Raw genomic sequence first — 19,329 nt, forward strand, 5'->3', positions numbered from 1 at the left:
TACTGCCAACATAGTGATGTAAGAAGGCACATAACCTAAACCTAGGATCAGTGTGGTATTGGCTCGAGTATTCTGAAAGCCCATAATGGAAATTGCTTCATGCCTGTATGTTTGTATACAGTTACAATTAGTTAATATAGCCTTGCTGTTAACATATAGAAGACTACAAAGTTTTCCTGATTAGACACATTCTGTAACCAACATTATCCCAACATAAAATTAAATCAGACCGCTGTGATGCTTCCTTAAAATAGTCAGATGCTACTTTATAGACTTAGTATTCAGAAGTTAATCTAATCATTTAAAGTTTCCTCCATGATACAATTATAAAATGCAAGTTTGTTTGAAATATAGAAAATCAGTGCACGCTTAAGATTTAAATTAAAATGAAGTATTTCACCAGAAAATCTTGAGATGCTCTCAATGAATGTTCAAAAGGTGTAAATCCTTACTTTTTCAGCATTGGTTCAAATAATTATTTGGAGTTTCTGCAATGTTTACAGTGGGTGAAGTTTATTTTCCTTACAATTAAAAGTATGTAAAAGTCATCCTGCAAATCAGGAAGATCAACTTTTATCAATGGATTCCTCAGGTCTTACAGCAATAGCCACAGTTTCAAAGGTTAACATCATAGCAACAGAATTGCAAACAACCTCAATTAATGCCAGCTCCTCAAAGCAAATTGTGTGCACAACAGAATGTTATCCTTCCATCACCTTCCCATCCCTAAGACTACACCCATTCACAATCTGAAACTCTAACATAGAGTTACCGATTTTCAGTCTACCAGATTATTTTTTGTTTCAGTCTGTTGTTGAAACAGTCAGCTTCATAAAGTGTGCTCTGATAGCATTTCCATCTTTACTGTATCAGTTTGCAAAAGGAACCAACTTGATGCACCGTGATTAATTACTACTTCATATTTTCTTTGATTCACAAACTCAACTTGAGACGTCATAGTGCAAATTATTGAGTTGATAGCGTGAATTAAAGAAAAAGGCATAACTTGCTAAACTTATAAAAGAGGAATGCTACCTCATTCTCAGTCATTTGTATTAAATATTTCAAGGCTTTTAGAAAGAACTCAGTTGAATCATTCCAATTCCACTTTCACAATTCATATCATTATGTTACAAGCCGAAAAACTTCAGTTGCAAAAGTTTCAGACTAAAGATCTAAAGGTCCCTGGTTCAATCCTGGGCTTTGGCACGAGTCCACCTGCTGGCTTTCTTTGCTATCTGCTAATTGGCACTGCATTTTATGGGCAGCCCAGTGATTCGCACTGCTGCCTCACAGCGCCAGGGACTCAGGTTCAATTCCCAGCTCGGGTCACTGTCTATGTGGAGTTTGCATGTTCTCCGCATGTTTACGTGTGTTTCCTACGGGTGCTCCAGTTTCCTCCCACAGTCTGAAAGATGTGCTGCATTGACCCGAACAGAGGCCAGAATGTGGCAACTAGAGGAATTTCACAGCAACTTAATTGCAGTACTAATGCAAGCCTTATTTGTGAATAATAAATGAATTTTAAATGTTCATTTTCTCTGACAGAGAGGAATGCAGAGGTGCATTACCAGAAATAAAATTTGAAATTCAGAGTATTCAACCAGGATGACATATCATTCCAACTTTCCCCCGTGATATAGTACTCCTCTGGAAGTGTTGCAGTGTCAGAGGTGCCATCTTTCAGAGGAGATATAAAATCTCATTCCTGTCTGTCCATTCTCATGGAATTAAACAATTCCATGGCACTAAATTGGGGGAGTACTGGCCAATATTTATCATTCAACCAACATTACTGAGCAAATACATTATATCATCTTTTTTCTAATTTGTTCGTGGGATGTGAACTCTGTTGGCATGGCCAACATTTATTGTCCATCCATAATTTTGCACACTATTACAAGAGAGATGCTGGCACTGTAGGGGGGAAGAGCGATCTTACCATCGCGTCATGCCAGTCAATTGGCATGGCGAGCTGGTAAGGTCATGAAAGAGGTGAAAAGTGCGTTCGCGCCCGGTTTCTTGCCTCTTGCAATGATGCTAGCTGGTGTGGTCCCAGCACAAGACTGCTTATAATATTCATCATCTGATTTAAATGTTACTAGTGAGCCCGGGATGTAATCATCACTACCAGTCTGGCACTGTCCACCAGGCACATTGGCACTGCCAGATAGGCACTGGGAACTGAGCAGTGCCAATGGACAGGGTTTATGGAGAAGGGGCAGGGCCTGAAAGGGAGGCAGCTCCTGGGGAGCTGCACACTCTGCAATCGGGAGGGGAGGGGGTGGAAAGGTGAACGGAGGTAGCGATCAACTGGGGGGTTGAATGGGGGCAGCGACTGGCCGCAGGGGGGAGCTGCAATCAGGCGTATTGTACATAGTTCATTGGGAGATCAGGCGCAAGCGCAATCGTTCCCTCCAGCAGTCAGAGCCGGCATTAACAGACACTCTCCCTACTCGCAAGAATCACACATTGTCTCATTTTATTTTCTAAGTGCGATAAGATTTGAATTTTTCTCTTGCCCAAGAAACAGGTCTGAAACTCTCCCAATTTCACACTCTTGGGCACTTAAAATTATATTGGTAAGATCACCCCCGAGCATTATGGTCAGAGATGCAGCTAGTTCTCCTGCAACTATGATGCTGGATGGGGGCTGAAGCCTTTGTACTACCTTGAAGTCATCTGCGATGGTGGAATCTTCATAGATACACAGTCCAGCATCACAAGTGCTACGTTTCAGCTAACTCAATTCACTCTCAAGAGATATCAAGAAACAGATGCATGTACTGGACGTAGAAATGGCTCCAAGTCCTGAGAACACCCCAGATGTGGTGTTGGAGATTAATTCAGGATAGCTGCAATACTGATTAGAACACATGAAGATTAAAAGTTAGAGGTTTGAATAAGTATAAACTTTTACCAAAGTTTCAAGTTATTCTTTGTGCAAATTTTCATAGGTTGTGTAAAGCTCTATCCCTTCATATCGCCAAGTCATGTTACAGTAGGCAATTTCATCTCGACAGTACTAAAATCCAGTCAATTAATCAATCTTACTAAAATAGGTACGTTTTAACTGCAAATGTAGCCATAAAGCCATTCAATATAAAGGGCATATGAAATCAATTTATCTATATGAAAGTAACCAGAAGTTTACATGACTATACAAATAATTTTAAATGAAAACATTTTAAATTAAAATAGCACCGGTTTCAGGTTTTAAAGAATATTCTCTTGATATTGGCAAAACAATTAGCATTTGAAATAAATTATACCAATTTACTAATGTGTAAGTTGTCAAACAAATGTCTCAATTGTGCGGAAGATGCCCTTGACGAAAATGGTTGGAGGCACTGGATACTGCAAAGGCAATGGGCCCTGATAACATTCCGGCAATAGTACTGAAGACTTCTGTTCCCCTAGATAAGCTCTTCCAGTACAGTTACAACACTGGCATCTATCCAACAATGCGGAAAATTGCCCAGGTACGTTCTGCACACAAAAAGCAGGACAAATCCAATCCAGCCAATTACCACCCAATCAGAATACTCTCGATCATCAGTAAAGCGATGGAAGGGGTCATCAACAGTGCTATTCAGCAGCACCTGCTCAGCAATAATCTCCTCAGTGACGCCCAGTTTGGGTTTTCCAGGATCATTCAGTTCCTGCCCTCATTACAGCCTTGATTCAAACATGGGCAAAAGAGCTGAATTCCAGAGGTGAGGTGAGTGTGACAGCTCTCGACACCAAGGTCATATTTGACCGAGTTTGGCATCAAGGAGCCCTAGCAAAACTGGAATCAATGGGTATCGGGGGAAACTCTCTGCTGGTTGGCATCATACCTGATACATAGGAAGATGGTTGTGTTTGTGGAGGGTCAGTCATCTCACCTCCACATCTCTGCAGGAGTCCCTCAGAGTAGTGTCCTAGGCCCAACAATCTTCAGCTGCTTCATCAATGACATTCCCTCCGTCATAAGATCAGAAGTGGACATGTTCACCAATGATTACACAACGTTCAGCACTATCCACGACTTCTCAGATACTGAAGCAGTCCATGTTCAAATGCAAAAGATCTGGACAATATCCAGGCTTGGGCTGACAAGTGGCAAATAACATTCGCGCCACACAAATGCCTGGAAATAACCATCACTAATAAGAGACACGCTAACACCGCCCCTTAACATTCAATGGTATAATCATCACTGAATCCCCAACTGTCAACATCTTTGGAGTTACTATTGACCAGAAACTCAACTGGACTCACCGCATAAACACAATGGCTACAAAAGCCAGTTAGAAGGTAGGAGTACTGCAGCGAGTAACTCACCAGAGCCTATCCACCATCTACAAGGCACAAGTCAGGAGTGTGATGGAATACTCCCCATTTGCCTGGATGGGTGCAGCTCCAACAACACTCAAGACGCTTGTCATCATCCACGACGAAGCAGCCTACTTGATTGGCACTACATCTACAAACTTTCAATCCCTCCATCACTGGCACTCAACAGCAGCAGTGTGTACTAGCTACAAAATGCACTGCAGCAATTCATCAAAGATCCTTAGACAGCACCTTCCAAACCCACGACCACTTCCATCTAGAAGGACAAGGGCAGCAGGTATACGGGAGCACCACCACTTGCAAGTTCCCCTCCAAGCCACTCACCATCCTGACTTCGAAATAACTCGCCATCACTGGGTCAAAATCCTGGAATTCCCTCCCTAACGGCATTGTGGGTCAACCCACAGAACATGGACTGCACCGATTCAAGAAGGCAGCTCACAACCACCTTCTCAAGGGCAACTTGGGGTGGGCAATAAATGCTGGCCGGCCAGCGACAATCATGTCCCACAAATGAATTTAAAAAAGGGCACTTTATTACACATAGTGCAAGTGGTTTCATTTCTAAAATGAAAACAATTCAAAAGTTACTAAAAAAATGTATGTAACAAAATTGAAATGTGCACTACTTCAGATTCCATCCACCAAGCTACAAGTTAGAATTATGACATTAATTAAATATCCAGTGATGATTAAAACGGAAATCCTTCCGACATGATACAGCTGTCACATTTTCGCATGTTACATATCACTTAGGATAATCTTCAACGGGAATACCTTCCCAGGAATTCCCTCAATGTGGACAGCTGAACCACTAACTAATGATCTTCAGGCTATTCCCAAGAAGCTTCAGACCTGACTATAAAGGAGACCTAAATAAAACCATCCCAGTAGCTTACAGAGGATTGTGAAGTGCCACCAGTGTGGTCATCGTACTGATGAAAGATACAATTACCTGATGTTATACTACAGGAAACCATTTTTTCTCTTACACTCTGAAGTCATCATATTGCACAATAATCATAAGCATCTATCCTTACAGAATTTTGAAATATTCTCCCTCCTACAAATTAGGGCTTTTCATCAAACCTAGAGGCTGATAAATAAGCCTTCATCCACAATTATCCCACACAGGCATACAAGAAAGTGCTCTTCAATTAACTGCTTATTGTCTACAATGATTTTCATGCACATCTTCTGGTTCCAAGTGTTCCCCAGCCTCACCAATGTTCAGCAGAACAACTATCTTCTTTTAATAATAGCAAATTACTGCGGATGCTGGAATCTGAGACCAGAAGAGAAAATGCTAGAAAATCTCAGCAGGTCTGGCAGCATCTGTCAGGAAAGAAAAGACCCGACGCTTCGAGTCCAGGTGACCCTTTGTCTTTATCTTCTCCTCTTCACAGGTCACATCAACTTTATCCTGCTCCAATCACAGTGAGAATGCCTTCATTTTGTGGATGTTTAATACCCATATTTTTTAAAATTCAAAATGGTCCGTGTTGTGTAAATTTATTTAAAAAAACACTAAAGAACATTATTACTTGCACTTTGACTAACATGCACATTACTTTAATCTATATAACAGTTAACTTTGGATTTGTAAAAATGAGGTTTTAAAAAAACTCTTAGAATCACTGGATGCAGATAGGCCCTTCAGCCAAAAGGCAGGTAGCTTGATCACTCTCTGTTCTATCAGATAACTTTTCCTCTTTTGTGTCATGCCTGGCTTACAAAAAGTGGCCCTCTTGTTGTTAAATTCTAGGTCACATTTCATTCATTTGTGTACTAATTGTATATACTTTAAATTTATTGACAACAGTTCGCCAGCAGTGACAAGGGATTGTGACTCACAAGGTTGTGATCTTGTGCCAAACTTACACATTACTATCTAAATAGTTATTTGATGAGTACTTTCAAGATATTAAAAAACTTAACACAATTAGCCATTGTTTGCTGCCTGAGTGAAGTGGATTTTTTTAAAAAAAGCAAAGGTAAAGAGAAGACTACCTTATTCATACAACTTAAGTGTATCATTTCCCATCCTATCATTTAACTTTTTTTTAAACATTCTTTTGTGCCATGTGTCTCGACATCTATGGCTGAAACCATCACACAATGTATCTTTGCGTTAAATCTTCCTTTCATGCCGATTTTAAATGTACTTTTTACAGCTTTATATTCATGTCCACTGATCCTAGTAATTTGTTTCATTTCTCCAAGCCATCTGATATTATACATGGTTTGAGAAATTCGTCCCATAGCTTTTCCCATAATTATAAGGATCTGAGTTTTCTTTTCCCAGTTTGAAGAAACGCGTCCTCTGCACTTAGATTGATTCTAGTTGTTTGTCCATCCTTTCTGCAATACTCACATTATTTTGGAAGTATGATACATTGTTGAGTGGACTGAGCAGTATACTGTATAAAAACTCAATTAATCCTCAGCAGATTACAAAGAACAAAGAACAACCCAGCACGGGAAACAGGCCCTTCGGCCCAACAAGCCCGCGCCGCCGCATCACCCTACACCTATTCTACCCTGCATGTCTACGAATGGGACCCTACTCAGTCAGATTCAGGGGAGAATAGTGTCAATTTGGTAAAAACCGATTAGCCTAAGAGCACATCTTTGGGGTGTGGGAGGAAACCGGAGCACCTGGAGGAAACCCACGCAACCACAGGGAGAATGCACAAACTCCCACAGACACAGGCCCAAATCCATGTATCTGCACAGCCAGCAGTGCTAGTCACTGAGCTGTTGCGGCGCCCGTCTACCGGTCCAGGATCAAGCACACACACCGACATGAAGTACTAGGCCACTCCTGGACTTCCAAGAGCAGCCCACGCACGACCTGCCGTGTGCATGCCCCTCGCTTGACACGAGGTGGACCTCCACCTGTGGAATAAAGACAAAAAATATTAATCATACAACCTGCCCTTCCGGTGTCTCCCGAGGTTTAACCCTATTTAATAGCCCCTACCATATCCCTCCATTCTCGTTGCAGCTGTCAGAGTATAAATCAACATTCAAAGCCTTGAAAAATTTCTCCAATAATGGGGGTTGACTTATACATGGGGGGGAGGGGCAATCTTACCACTCGTCATGCCAGTCAATCAGCATGGAGAGTCGGTAAGATTGCGAGAGAGGTGAAAAATTCTGCGTGAACTGGTTTGTTGCCGCTTGCCATCTTAGCGGCCCGGAATTGCCAGCGTGATCAGCTTTGTGCCCGCAGCTTATTTAAATATTTATTTAAATATTGTTAGTGAGTCCCAGAAGCAATCATCTTCTAGGACTGCTCAGCTAGCCATGGTGCCATGAATATGTTTCATCTTTCATCAGCATTCAGAAGGAGGTCCCCCATTCAAGACAGAGATGAGGAGAGATTTCTTCTCTCACAGGGTAATCTGTGGAATCCTTTACCTCAGAGGCTGGTTCGTTAAGTATGTTCAAGGCTGAGATGGACAGATTTTTAATCTGTAAGAGAATCAAGGGTTACGGGGAAAGGCTGAAAAGTGGAATCGAGGATTATCATGTCAGATCATTCATGATCTCTTTGAATGGCGGAACAGACTCGATGGGCTGAATGGCCTACTTCTGGTCCTACATCTTATGGAATTAACTGAATACTGCTTGGAGAGTGAAATGTACTTAAGGAACTACATGTCTGTTGTTTCTTGTCCATCCAAATTTCCCTCAATTAAATACTGGGAAGATTGAAACCATTGTTTTCAGTCTCCACATCAAATTCTGTTCCCATTCTACTGACTCCATCCCTCTCCCTGGCAACAATCTAAGACTAAATCAGAGGAACTGTTGACTACATATTCCCGCCATCACCCAAGGCCACCATTTTCAACCCCATAAAGCAGCCAAGTTTGTCTGACTGAAACCCTCATACATGCCCTAATTATCTATAGACTCAACTATTCCAATGCACTCCTGGCCACTGACCAGTCTACCCTCTGTAAACTTGAGGTCATCCAAAATTCTGCTGTCCATGTTTTAACTTGTAGCAACTCCTCTTCCCTTATTGCCCCTTTGCTCACTGACCAACACTGGCTCCCAGTCAAACAATGTTTTGATTTTAAATTCTTGTTTATAAATGCCTCCATGATCTCACCACTTCCATCTCCATAATCTCCTCCAGTCTCCTCAACCTTACCTGCACTGGGGTAACTCTGGCCTTTCGTGCATCCCTGATTTTAATTGGCTTACTGTTGGTGGCCAATCTTTCAGTTGTCTAGGGCCTAAGCTCTGGAATTTTCTCCTCATATCTCTGTGCAGCTCCACCTCACTTTTCTCATTTAAGACACTCCTTAACATTTACTTCTTTGACAGCTGATACCTCCTCATGAGGCATCACATCATATTCTGTTTTATAATACTCCTACAAGGCACCTTGTGATGTTTCATTACATCCTTAACATTTACCTTTTCGACAAAGTTTTGATGTACTACTCTTAATATTCACTTCTTTGACTTAGTATTAATCTTTGCCTCATACCTTCGGGTGTTTCCCTGCATTAAACAGGCATTATATGTTGTGATTAACTGAAATATTTAAAGGATATTAATATACATTGACAACTGGACATAAGATTAGTTTTCATGAGTGTTTCCAGAAAATATTCAATAAATATTTGAGAATTACCTCACACCATTACTCTATTCAATATTTCAATTTAATATTAAGATACTGTACTAGAAAACAAAGAAGTTATTCTTCTCTTGGGTTTCCCTGCGTCTTTCAAAAGCTTCAATAATCTAGAGCAGTTTCAGCTGCTTTCCTAACATCTAAAATATTCATAGAGAAATCCTGACAAGGTTTTGGCAACTTTGTCCTCGCAGTCCACAATGTTTCACCCATTAATTCCAGGTGGAAAATCACAAATAAGCTTGATCAGAAATGCAATGTTTTCCACCAAATGACTCATTTTAAATTACATTCAGATCAGATTATGTATTTATAATGACTGTGTACTTTAGATGATAGCTGTAAATCTGGTTCACAATTTGTGTTTTTTGGCTTCCTGACAATAGACATTCTTGTTCAAATTCCATTTTCCACAGGAACGCTTTATTTATATTTATTCTGGTGTAACAGAAACATAAATATGATTTTCAATTGATGGCCAGAATGCTCTGACCTCACCTGCAGCTGGGATTCACTGATCCCACTGCAGTGAACGGAGTTGTGGCTGAGCGCTAAATACTCCACTCTCATTGGGAGCGGGGGCAAGGTTGGAGAATCCTGGTCCACATCACAATCCGAACTGAGAGTTACTTGTGAAAGCAATAGGTGGGAGATAGAAATGTGATGATGAGACGGGGGGGGGGGGGGGGGGGGGGGATGAATATTGCAAGTCATCATCTCATTGCTTACTGGTTTTGTTTTATTTTGCACAACTGTTTTTACAAAAATGTTCATGTCTCTAATTTGGTTGTTGTTTACGTCTCCTCATTCCTTGCATGGTTGCCATGCCCATTCTAGCATGGGGAACGGTGCTCATTTGGACCATCTATGTACAAAGACATACGTAACAAATGAATTCATCTATTAAAGTTAATCAATAAAAATCATCTGTTAATACAAATTGTTGTAAGGTGCCTTTAAGAGAGAACAGCATGCCATCACTTGAAAAGAAGTGTGTCCAGTCCCAGTTTCATTTTGGCTAGTGAGCAGAACACACACACAGCTCTGCTGCTGATGCCTTCATGTCTTCTACCTTTGCATAGTTGTTCTTACGTGCCTAGTCTAAATAAGTGAACACTCAATATATTTCTCAATCCCTTATGAGCCTTTAAATCAGTAAAAAAAATTCAACACAAGTGACTTCAAAAATTCAGGTAAAGTTGAACAGGGGGTTTGCTGGTACTAAAGAAAGTCAGAAGCTGGAAAAGGGTGATTTAGGAAACATACATCTGTATGAGCACCGTCCATGAGCTGCACACATCCCGAAGTGCTTTGCAGATAATGAAGTACTTACTGAAGTGTTTTCCCTGTTGTGTATGCCAGGAAACATGGCAACAATTTTGCACATAGCAAGATCCCATAAACGTTGAGTTATGTGGCCAGATAGCCTGTTTCAGTCATGGTGGTTGAGGGCTAAATGCTGACCAGAAAACCAGGATAACTTCCCTTTTTCATTTCTGAATACTGCCACAGGATTGTTTGTATCTGTCCAATGATATACCGAAAGTTCATCTCGATGGGGTCATGTTGGTACAGTACATTGCATCTGTTATGATCTCAGCTGATGTCACTATTGGATAAGTCAGATCTCAGAGTGAAAGCTGGCTTGATAGATCCTAATTTTTATTTTTTGTTCAGAAACATGTAGGGCGGCTACAGCTAACAAAAGAATAAAACATTTATTAAACAAGAGGAAATAAGGGGAATTTCACACTAACTTCTTGCAGTGTTAATGTAAGCCTTACTTGTGACTAATAAATAAACTTTAACTTTAACTATATTACACTATTCATCCAAAACTATATCTTTACAGAGATATACAGAATTGTAAGGATAATGCAAGTTACAAAATCTATTGTATATACTAATGTTCACAGGCAGTAGGCAGTCTGGTGATCTGTGGTCAGACATTCTACACTCTGAAAGGTATCACCCAAAGCAACTTCTATGGATTTCTCAGCATCCTGACACTTGTCATACTGAGAGCTAACTAGTATGTCTTTCACACAAGGGTTTCCAATCTCCACTCTCGAAGACCACACCTTGGAACCTTCTCTTGGATGTCTTCAACAAGAATCCACCCTCCAGGGTTTGATCTCTCCTTCTGATGTTCCTCTCTCCTGGGTAAGCACATACATTTAAGCTTCATCTGACATGTCCAGCTTCATGTCAGCTTGTGGCAGGCTCATGCTGGTCAAATGCTATAAATACTCAGTAATGTAAAACTTTTTAAAATTGTGTCCTACGTGAATCATGTGGCATCTGGTCTACATTTGTTTAAAGGTGTTGTGCACCAGTCACCTTTGCGCAGTTGTGTGTATGATCAGGGATTTTCCTTGTTGAAATCACAGCACAAGGGAGGGGGGGACATGACAGCTCGCATGAAGCCTCAGAACCAGAAAGGCAAGTGTTTGCAGAATGGATTCAGGGGCATGGAGAACGAGTGGAAGTGGGTTCCAGGGGATGACAGAGAGTGGGGTGAGGAGTGATGTCAGAAGGGTCAGGTAACCTGGCTGTGGTGGGAATAGTCAGTCATTTAAAGTAAGAAAAGGGAAGGTCTAAAGGGTGGTGTCAGTTTTGTCCAAATGTGTGTCATTCTTAGAGTGCTGGCTGGCAGAGTCCTTATAGGGCAAGCCTTTAAATTCACCTGCAATATTTCAATAGTGGTCAACAAAGTGGTTAATGTCCTTTACAACGCTGAGAAGGGAGGGCCAGCTGAGCCTGTAAATTCAACCATGACCCACAGAACAGTCAGTGCACTGGACACTAACACGAACATTAATTAAAGAGTGAATTGATAACATTGTTTCTTCCAGAATAAAGGGAAAGTACCGAACTCCCCTGTAACCATTAATGCGTGCCAACACTGAGGTGTGCCAGCACATTGCGCTTTCTGACTAAGTCAGTCACAAATGACTGCTGCACACAAACAAAATTAAATCAATATCATGTACAAGTGCAATATAATGTACAATATTTGCAAGTGAAAGTTAATTTTAAAAAAACCCCATGCTATGTTTATTTTCTCAAATTTTACATTAATTGCAATGAAGGTGGCTGGAAAGTTGTGGCCATGATCTAGAGCCTTCTTGTTTGATTAAGAGACTCTTTTATAGATCACTCATTGATGCTGCTTGGGTATCTCTGGTCCAGAAGCTTCGGGTTTGAGTCCCACTTCAGGACTTGATGGCCATGGACACTGTTTTTGTAACATGGCCAAATAGTTTGATTATCAATCTGAAATCTTTCCAATGTGCCAATGGCAGGTGGTTAGAGCAGCATGCACCTTGTTCGATGTGGAACGTGCTACAGTTCATGGTAATAGGCCAGTCGTCTATTCCAGGAAAAACTCGCTATGGAAATAGATGTAAGCATGCTTTGTCTGCCTCATGAGCCATAAGGTGCGGGAAGAGAAAAGCAATCATATCTGCTGCAGCTGACAGTGGGTTCCATCATTAAACAGTATCTCCACCACACAATCGCACATGTCTCTCCTGCATGTTTCCAGCACTTTCAATTTTAATTGTAATTGCCTGGGAAATAGAAAATAGTATGCACAGAAATAGCACACTGTTGACAAATTCCCCCCTCCCACTCCCAGGTTCAGTAACTTGGGTCTTCAGTAGTGCACTCTAACAAAGTTCACAATAGTCAATGTTTCAAGTTCTTCTGAGAAAGCAGCTATTTGAGGCCAAAATCTCCTTTACACATTTCACAGGTCACACTTGGGGTATATTCTTATTGGAAGCTTGTGTTTCATAATAGCATAGTTTTTATTACTACAGTGAACATCCAACTACTTTTCCCTGAGAACTAGCCAGAAAAGTCAACTACATTCTTGTTCACAACTTTTTAATGTAGCTGGAATGGACACTCCTTTTTTTAAAAATATAGCTAAATTTAAAAGACATGCATAACTTCACCATCCAGAGCATCCCAGCTATCAGCTACAAGAAGGCTGACAACAATAGATGCTAAACTAAACCAACACATAACTTTTCAGTAAGTGGGTTTTCCATGCTTTCCTAACTTGGTTGGTTAAAGTTGCTAAACATAGAACCAAAAATCTGAATGAACTAATTATGCAAAATTGCCCATTTTCATTTCAGCCAATTGTCCATGTTTGTTTACAAGCACAAGCCTCCCATTGCTGATAGAATTGAAGGGGAGAACTTTACTGGCCCATGTAAGATAGGAACAAGTTGGGGGTCTGGTAAAATCATTCGGAGCTTTGGCAAATCAGCTGCCATGGAGGAATTTTACCAATGGCAGGTAAGCGAGCAGCAGGAAATATGTAAAGGCCTATTCAGGGCTATTTTACCTGGCTGAGGGCATTTTGCTGATGGCAAGTTGATCCCCTGCAGAAGGGGAGGCCATCATAGAATCTGTACAGTGCAGAAGGAGACCATTTGGCCCATCAGGTCTGCACTGACTCTCCAAAAGATCATCTTACCAGGCACAGCCCCCTGCCCTATCCTAAGTTTACCTCAGCTAATCTATCTAATTTATAGATCTTCGAACCCTGAGGGGCAATTTATCAAGGCCACTCCACTTAACCCACACATCTTTAGACTGTGGGAGGAAACCGGAGCACCCAGAGAAAACCCATGCAAACACAGCAAAAACGTGCAAACTCCACACAGTGACCCAAGGCCAGAATTGAACCCTGGTCCCTGGTGCTGTGAGGCAGCAGTGCTAACCACTGTGCCACCGTGTCACCACTTTTAGGGGCAGGGTTGCGGGATTTTTTTTTTAAATCAAAGAAGTGGCTGTGGGCACGGAAGGCAGCTCCCACAGTTCCATGGATTATCTGGATTAGTTCACCCTCCAACAATGAGCCATTCAAGCTTTGAAATACACTACCCCTGCCTGTCCTGCTGACCTATGTAAGTCTCCAGCCTGCCTCAGCATGTCTGGTGACATAGCGAGGGGGATTGAATATAAAAGTAGGGAGGTCTTGCTGCGGCTGTACAGGGCATTGCAGCTGGAGTACTGTGTGCAGTTTTGGGCGCCGTACTTATGCAAGGATATTTTGGCCTTGGAGGGAGTGCAGAGGAGGTTTACTAGGCTGATGCCGGAGTTGAGCTATGAGGAGAGGCTGAATAAACTAGGCTTGTACTCATTAGAGTTTAGAAGAATGAGGGGAGATCTCATTGAGACGTACAAGATGATGAATGGGATGGATAGGATAGAGGTGGAGAGGCTCTTCCCAATCAGAAAGGACAGTAGGACTAGGGGGCACAGCCTCAAGATAAAGGGGGGGGCGGTTTAGAACGGAGTTGAGGAGGAACTTCTTCACTCAAAGGGTGGTGAATCTCTGGAATTCTCTGCCCGCTGAGGTGGTGGAGGCTGCCTCGCTAAATATTTTTAAGATGCGGGTTGATGGGTTTTTGATAAGAGAGGGGATTAAGGGTTATGGGGAGAGGGCGGGAATGTGGAACTGAGCCACGACAGATCAGCCATGATCTTACTGAATGGCGGGGCAGGCTCGAAGGGCTAGATGGCCTACTCCTGCTCTATTTCTTATGTTCTTATGTTCTTATTGCTGAGGCTCGTGGGCTTCCAATCCCGTGAATGGGCCATCGTCCCAAACAGGATGCCATTCCCAGAAACAGCCACTTCATTGGCTGCTGCCTATAAATTTGAGAGGCAAGTCGTTCCAGCCGACTATGTGAGCTGGTCAGTGCCGGGCCACCCACCTGATCAGCAAAATCCTGCCCAAAACTTCTGCCTTCCTTTATTAGTAGCTTTGCTGCAAATTCAACAAATTTATTATTTTTCATACCTCTGGTGCTTGAGCACTCATGTTGGCTCCTTGCTTTGATGATTTAGTCGAATTAGGCTTCTTAGCTCCCTATTAAAAAAAAAACAAACAAAACAGAAGTTTTGTTATTTAAATAATTTTTAAGTTGGTAAATTCAGGTTTACCAAAAACATTGTACTTACAACTGAGTATATATTTAGAAATGCAAGGCACAAAAATAAAAAGAACAATGCAAGTTATCTTCATAGTATTTTCATTTATTAATGGGATACGAGCATTGCTGGATATGTCAGCAATTATTGCTCATCCATAGTTGCCCTTGCCAAGGTAGAAGTTACCTTCTTGAACTGTTGCAGCCGGGTTGTGTAGGTACATCCAGTGTTGGGGAGGGATATCCAGATTTTGATCCAGTGACAATTAAGGAACATTGATATGATTTCAAGTCAGGATGGTGTGCAGATTGGAGGAGAATTTGCAGATGGTGGTGTTCCCAGGCACGTGCTGCTTGTTTTACTAAGCGGCTTTTGAACGTGCTGTCGAAGCAGCCCTGGCAAATTGCTGCACTGCATCTTGTAGACAGTAAACATGACTGCCACTGTGCAGCAGTGGTTGAGGAAGTGAATATTTAAGGTAGTGGATGAGGTGCCAATCAAGCAGGATGCTTTGTCCTGTATGGTGTGAAGAGTTGCAAACGGAACTGAACACTGCAATCAGTGAGCATCCTGACTTCTGACTGTAGAAATGAGGGACAGTACTCTGGACTGCAGTCAGCTCCAAGTGTTACAACTGCATATATCCACACAAGTCATCACATTCCTGACTCGAGCTTATGCCAAGACCATTCTAAAAGATGTGTGGGTACAAACGTGTGCAGGTTAGGTAGATTGGCCATGCTAAATTGCCCCTAGTGTCAGGTGGATTAGCAGAGTAAATATGTGAGGCTACAGGGCCTGGGCTGGATTGTGGTTGGTGCAGACTCGATGGGCCAAATAGCTTCCTTCTGCACTGGAAGGATTCTATTCTATGATAAAGCAGCAAGTAGTGTTTACACTGCAAATAAAATATTCCTGCTAAATATAGTTGAACATCCCAGAATGATTTAGGAACTAAGGGGTAACATGAGAATATTTTAAATGGGCTAACAGTAAGTTTAGCAATGAGGTGTAAAAATTTTTTGAAAAAAGGGAAATGCTGGTGAACGCAGGTCACACTGGATTGCAATCCTGGGGTACACTAATTGGCAGTAGGTTTTTTTTGCTCAGAACATTGCAAATGTACTGGAAAAGTCTAGATGTAAATCTAAAGTTCTTTCCTGTTCCAGTCAAACTTCTTAGAAACATTTTCCCCTGAACAATGTAAGGCTCACATATCTGTACATCACAAATTGTATAAATTTCAGGCATTTAGTGCTGTAATTTAAAATACAATACTCACTTATTATGGTGCATCGTTTAAATTGATTTTTTAAAAATACAGTGGGCTGGAACTTGCAGAGTTTTTGATGGCGAACAGTCTGTGCTCGCCAGCATGACTCCAATGAATCAGATTCCAGCTTCATGACATAGAGCAACTGCAGATTAACATAGCAATCCAGAGGAGTTGGTCAGGTTGCTCTTTAGAGCACAATTAGCATTTCCACTGGTATGATAAAAGTCACAAAACCATGTTACCATGAAGATTTAAAAAAAAATGCCGTGCTCATCAAGGTGACCAAGACACTTCTCCACTCAGACATGTGCCCCTATCATGTATCCCAGATGATATATCACATAGTCAGATGCTACACTCTGTCAAAATAATATGCACCACAAAATGTTAGGAAGCTGTATGAACTGCTTAGTTTGGTACTTGTCTGCAGCCACTAGGAATTCAGATTACAGATGCAGTCAGGCAATCATGAAAGTATTTTTCAAAATGAGCCAAAGCTCTCAGTATCTTCATAAGGCACATAAGACTGAGACATACAGACAGCAGCTGAAACATCACTACGATGAAGTTAGAGCATTCGTCTCCCTATCTCCACAGATGGTGTTGCTCTGCATGACCTCATCTCCTCCTCCCATTCCTCCTCGTATGGCTCCAGGCAGCTGCTCCAAGCACACACTTTAACTCCTTTAACAAGATGGCTTTGTCCATTAAATGTCGGCTAAACTGGCATTGCAGCTTAAGATCCCATCTTGGTCACCTTGCAGCCCCTGAAGTACCAAGGGAAATTTGCCACTGTCCCTGGTAATTCAAATATAACAAGAAAGAAGCACAGTCTAAGCAAAAGATGCACTGAAGATCTATTGATTTATTATTCGCATAACACACATTCTTATACCATTGGGTACTCTAGTCGAATTAACATCAACAAATATTGGAAGGTTCCGTTATAACTTCTCTCTCAACTCAAGATGCTCTCTGTCTGCCCCAATTACTTCCAGTATTAGAAATCCCTATGAACAGCAAACAGCTGTTTCAGTGTACACAGAAAGCAGTGGTTCACATTTCAGCCATGTTATCCTTTAACTTGGCATAATTTTCTGAGATGCTTGAAACTGCAGTCCAAATACAGAAATGAACAAGGGTTTTTTGTTACAATTCAAACTTACTCTGAATTCCTTGTTCCTCATGCTTAACTCAAACTTCTGCTTCCAGAAGCCTAGGAACTAAAGCATAACTGTATGCATGAAAGAAGTGCTTTATTATGAAATGTATTGGAAGTAATACGAAATCTCTTGTACACTCGTTTGCCTGTCAAATAAATAATAAACATAATCGTTGCAGCTGAAATTAAGGTTAAATAGAAGCAAGAGAAACAATAGATTTCAAAATTTCACTGAATTTATAGGTTATTTCAAAGTATCTGGAAACTTCAGCAAACATCTGAATAGAGATCCTCAATTTGCAGGTCTCTGTGACAGACTTCAGCTGAGACTTCTCTCAGTTTAGTAACTGCACTAAGACAGGATCAAAAGGAATTGTTCACCATGAAGTATCAATCACAAAAAGGTTTCAAATGACAAGCAGCAGCTCATAGCTGACAGCCAGGCAACCTGTACCCTATACAGCATAGCCAAAACAGCTTTGTTCATACCACCCTGAATGGATAATTGCAAATGCCAGGAATTGGTAGTCCTATAATAAATAGCAATTTACTTTTCTTCCATGGGTAGACTTCGCAACTGTTTATTACTGACATAATCAGCCACCAATTCTGACACATACTGCTGTATGTTCTCATCTTCCTCATTCAGACACAAAAACACGGCAAAAGTTACCCAAGATAGTTGCTGTAACAACCATTTAAAGGCAGGTGCTGACCAGCTACAAATCCCTACTAATGATTTATCTTTTTGAAACAAGGCAGGTTGCTAAGCCATCACATATCCCAAGAACTGGCAACACAAATCTGCATTCCAGTACATTAAGGAATCTTAAGTACTGATATACGAATACGTTCCTATGAAGAAAAGAACGAAGCCATAATAAAAGGCATTTATGTTTATAAAACAAATCAGTTAGCCAGTTAGGATAACCTGTAGTTCCCTTGCCCAGCTGACTTCATGAACTTATTAAATGTGGATCAGCAATACAAAGCCATGTCTCATTAGTGTAGCTGATTTTTCAATGATCTGAAATAGGCTCAATAATGTTAGTTAAGAATATTACTCAAGCGTGCAAAGTATTTGCAATTAAAGTTTTAAATAATACTGACTTGGGAACACAACTCATTACCTCATAAGTATTAAACAAAGTTTGAGAGGATATTGTTTTCATTATAACTATAACACTCATCCATAAATTCATATTGGGGGTACACAGTATATTGAAATTTGCAACTTATTCCATACATTTTACGTGTTACGGAGAAGATCACAGGCTGCAACTATAGCCACAAAACACAATACTAAACAAGACGAATTGCAACGGAGTACCAAAAGTTCAATATCATGAAAATGACATTTTCTCCTTGTCTAGTCAACCAGTATGTGCCCCGTTGAGTCAAAATTATTTCTGTTGCTGTCTCCCAGAAGCTGATCCTCAAAATTGATGTATCATCTTTCCCACAGTAACATACTGTACACTTTCCTTCCCTCGTAGGATTGCATTGCTCCTCTGTTGCACAGATACAAATCACACACAATTAAACACTTTGTTATCTTTAGACCGTCACTTAAATTTCAGACAAAAGGTTTGTGGGACTGGTTAGTCACAATAAAAGTTCATCAGCTCAAACTTTCCAAGACCGTTTAATCTTGGCATTTCTTGGAATCAAATCAGCAACAAATTCTTCTAGAAGCAATTCTATACACATTTACATATTTGCTTTTTATAAAGGTTACCCACAAGTAAAGCAATAAGCTGATTTAGTGCCAATCTGTAAATAGCCATTTGAAACCCTGCTGTCTTCAACACAAGCTCGCAACAGCCTGAACAGTTACAAGTACAATTTCTATGCAAACAAAAAACATTTGGGGATTATTTTGTTGTTGTGCGCCTTTCGTTTCTCAATCTCAAAGTCAAATGATTTATGAGGCACATCTAG

At 41.0% G+C, this 19,329-nt stretch overlaps 1 protein-coding gene across 8 annotated transcripts in view; it reads right to left on the bottom strand.

Moving 5' to 3' along the window:
* cast (calpastatin) overlaps nucleotides 1-19,329 on the bottom strand; it is a 187,096-nt gene that overhangs the window by 145,766 nt on the left and 22,001 nt on the right. For all 8 annotated transcript variants that reach the window (XM_080189093.1, XM_080189095.1, XM_080189091.1 and 5 more), the window contains exon 2: nucleotides 14,820-14,888. In XM_080189093.1, the coding sequence (XP_080045219.1) occupies nucleotides 14,820-14,888 (69 nt within the window). The remainder of the gene's footprint in view (nucleotides 1-14,819; nucleotides 14,889-19,329) is intronic.

The sequence above is a fragment of the Carcharhinus amblyrhynchos genome, chromosome 5, assembly GCF_965287045.1.
Source record: "Carcharhinus amblyrhynchos chromosome 5, sCarAmb.v2.hapA, whole genome shotgun sequence".
Taxonomy (NCBI): domain Eukaryota; kingdom Metazoa; phylum Chordata; class Chondrichthyes; order Carcharhiniformes; family Carcharhinidae; genus Carcharhinus; species Carcharhinus amblyrhynchos.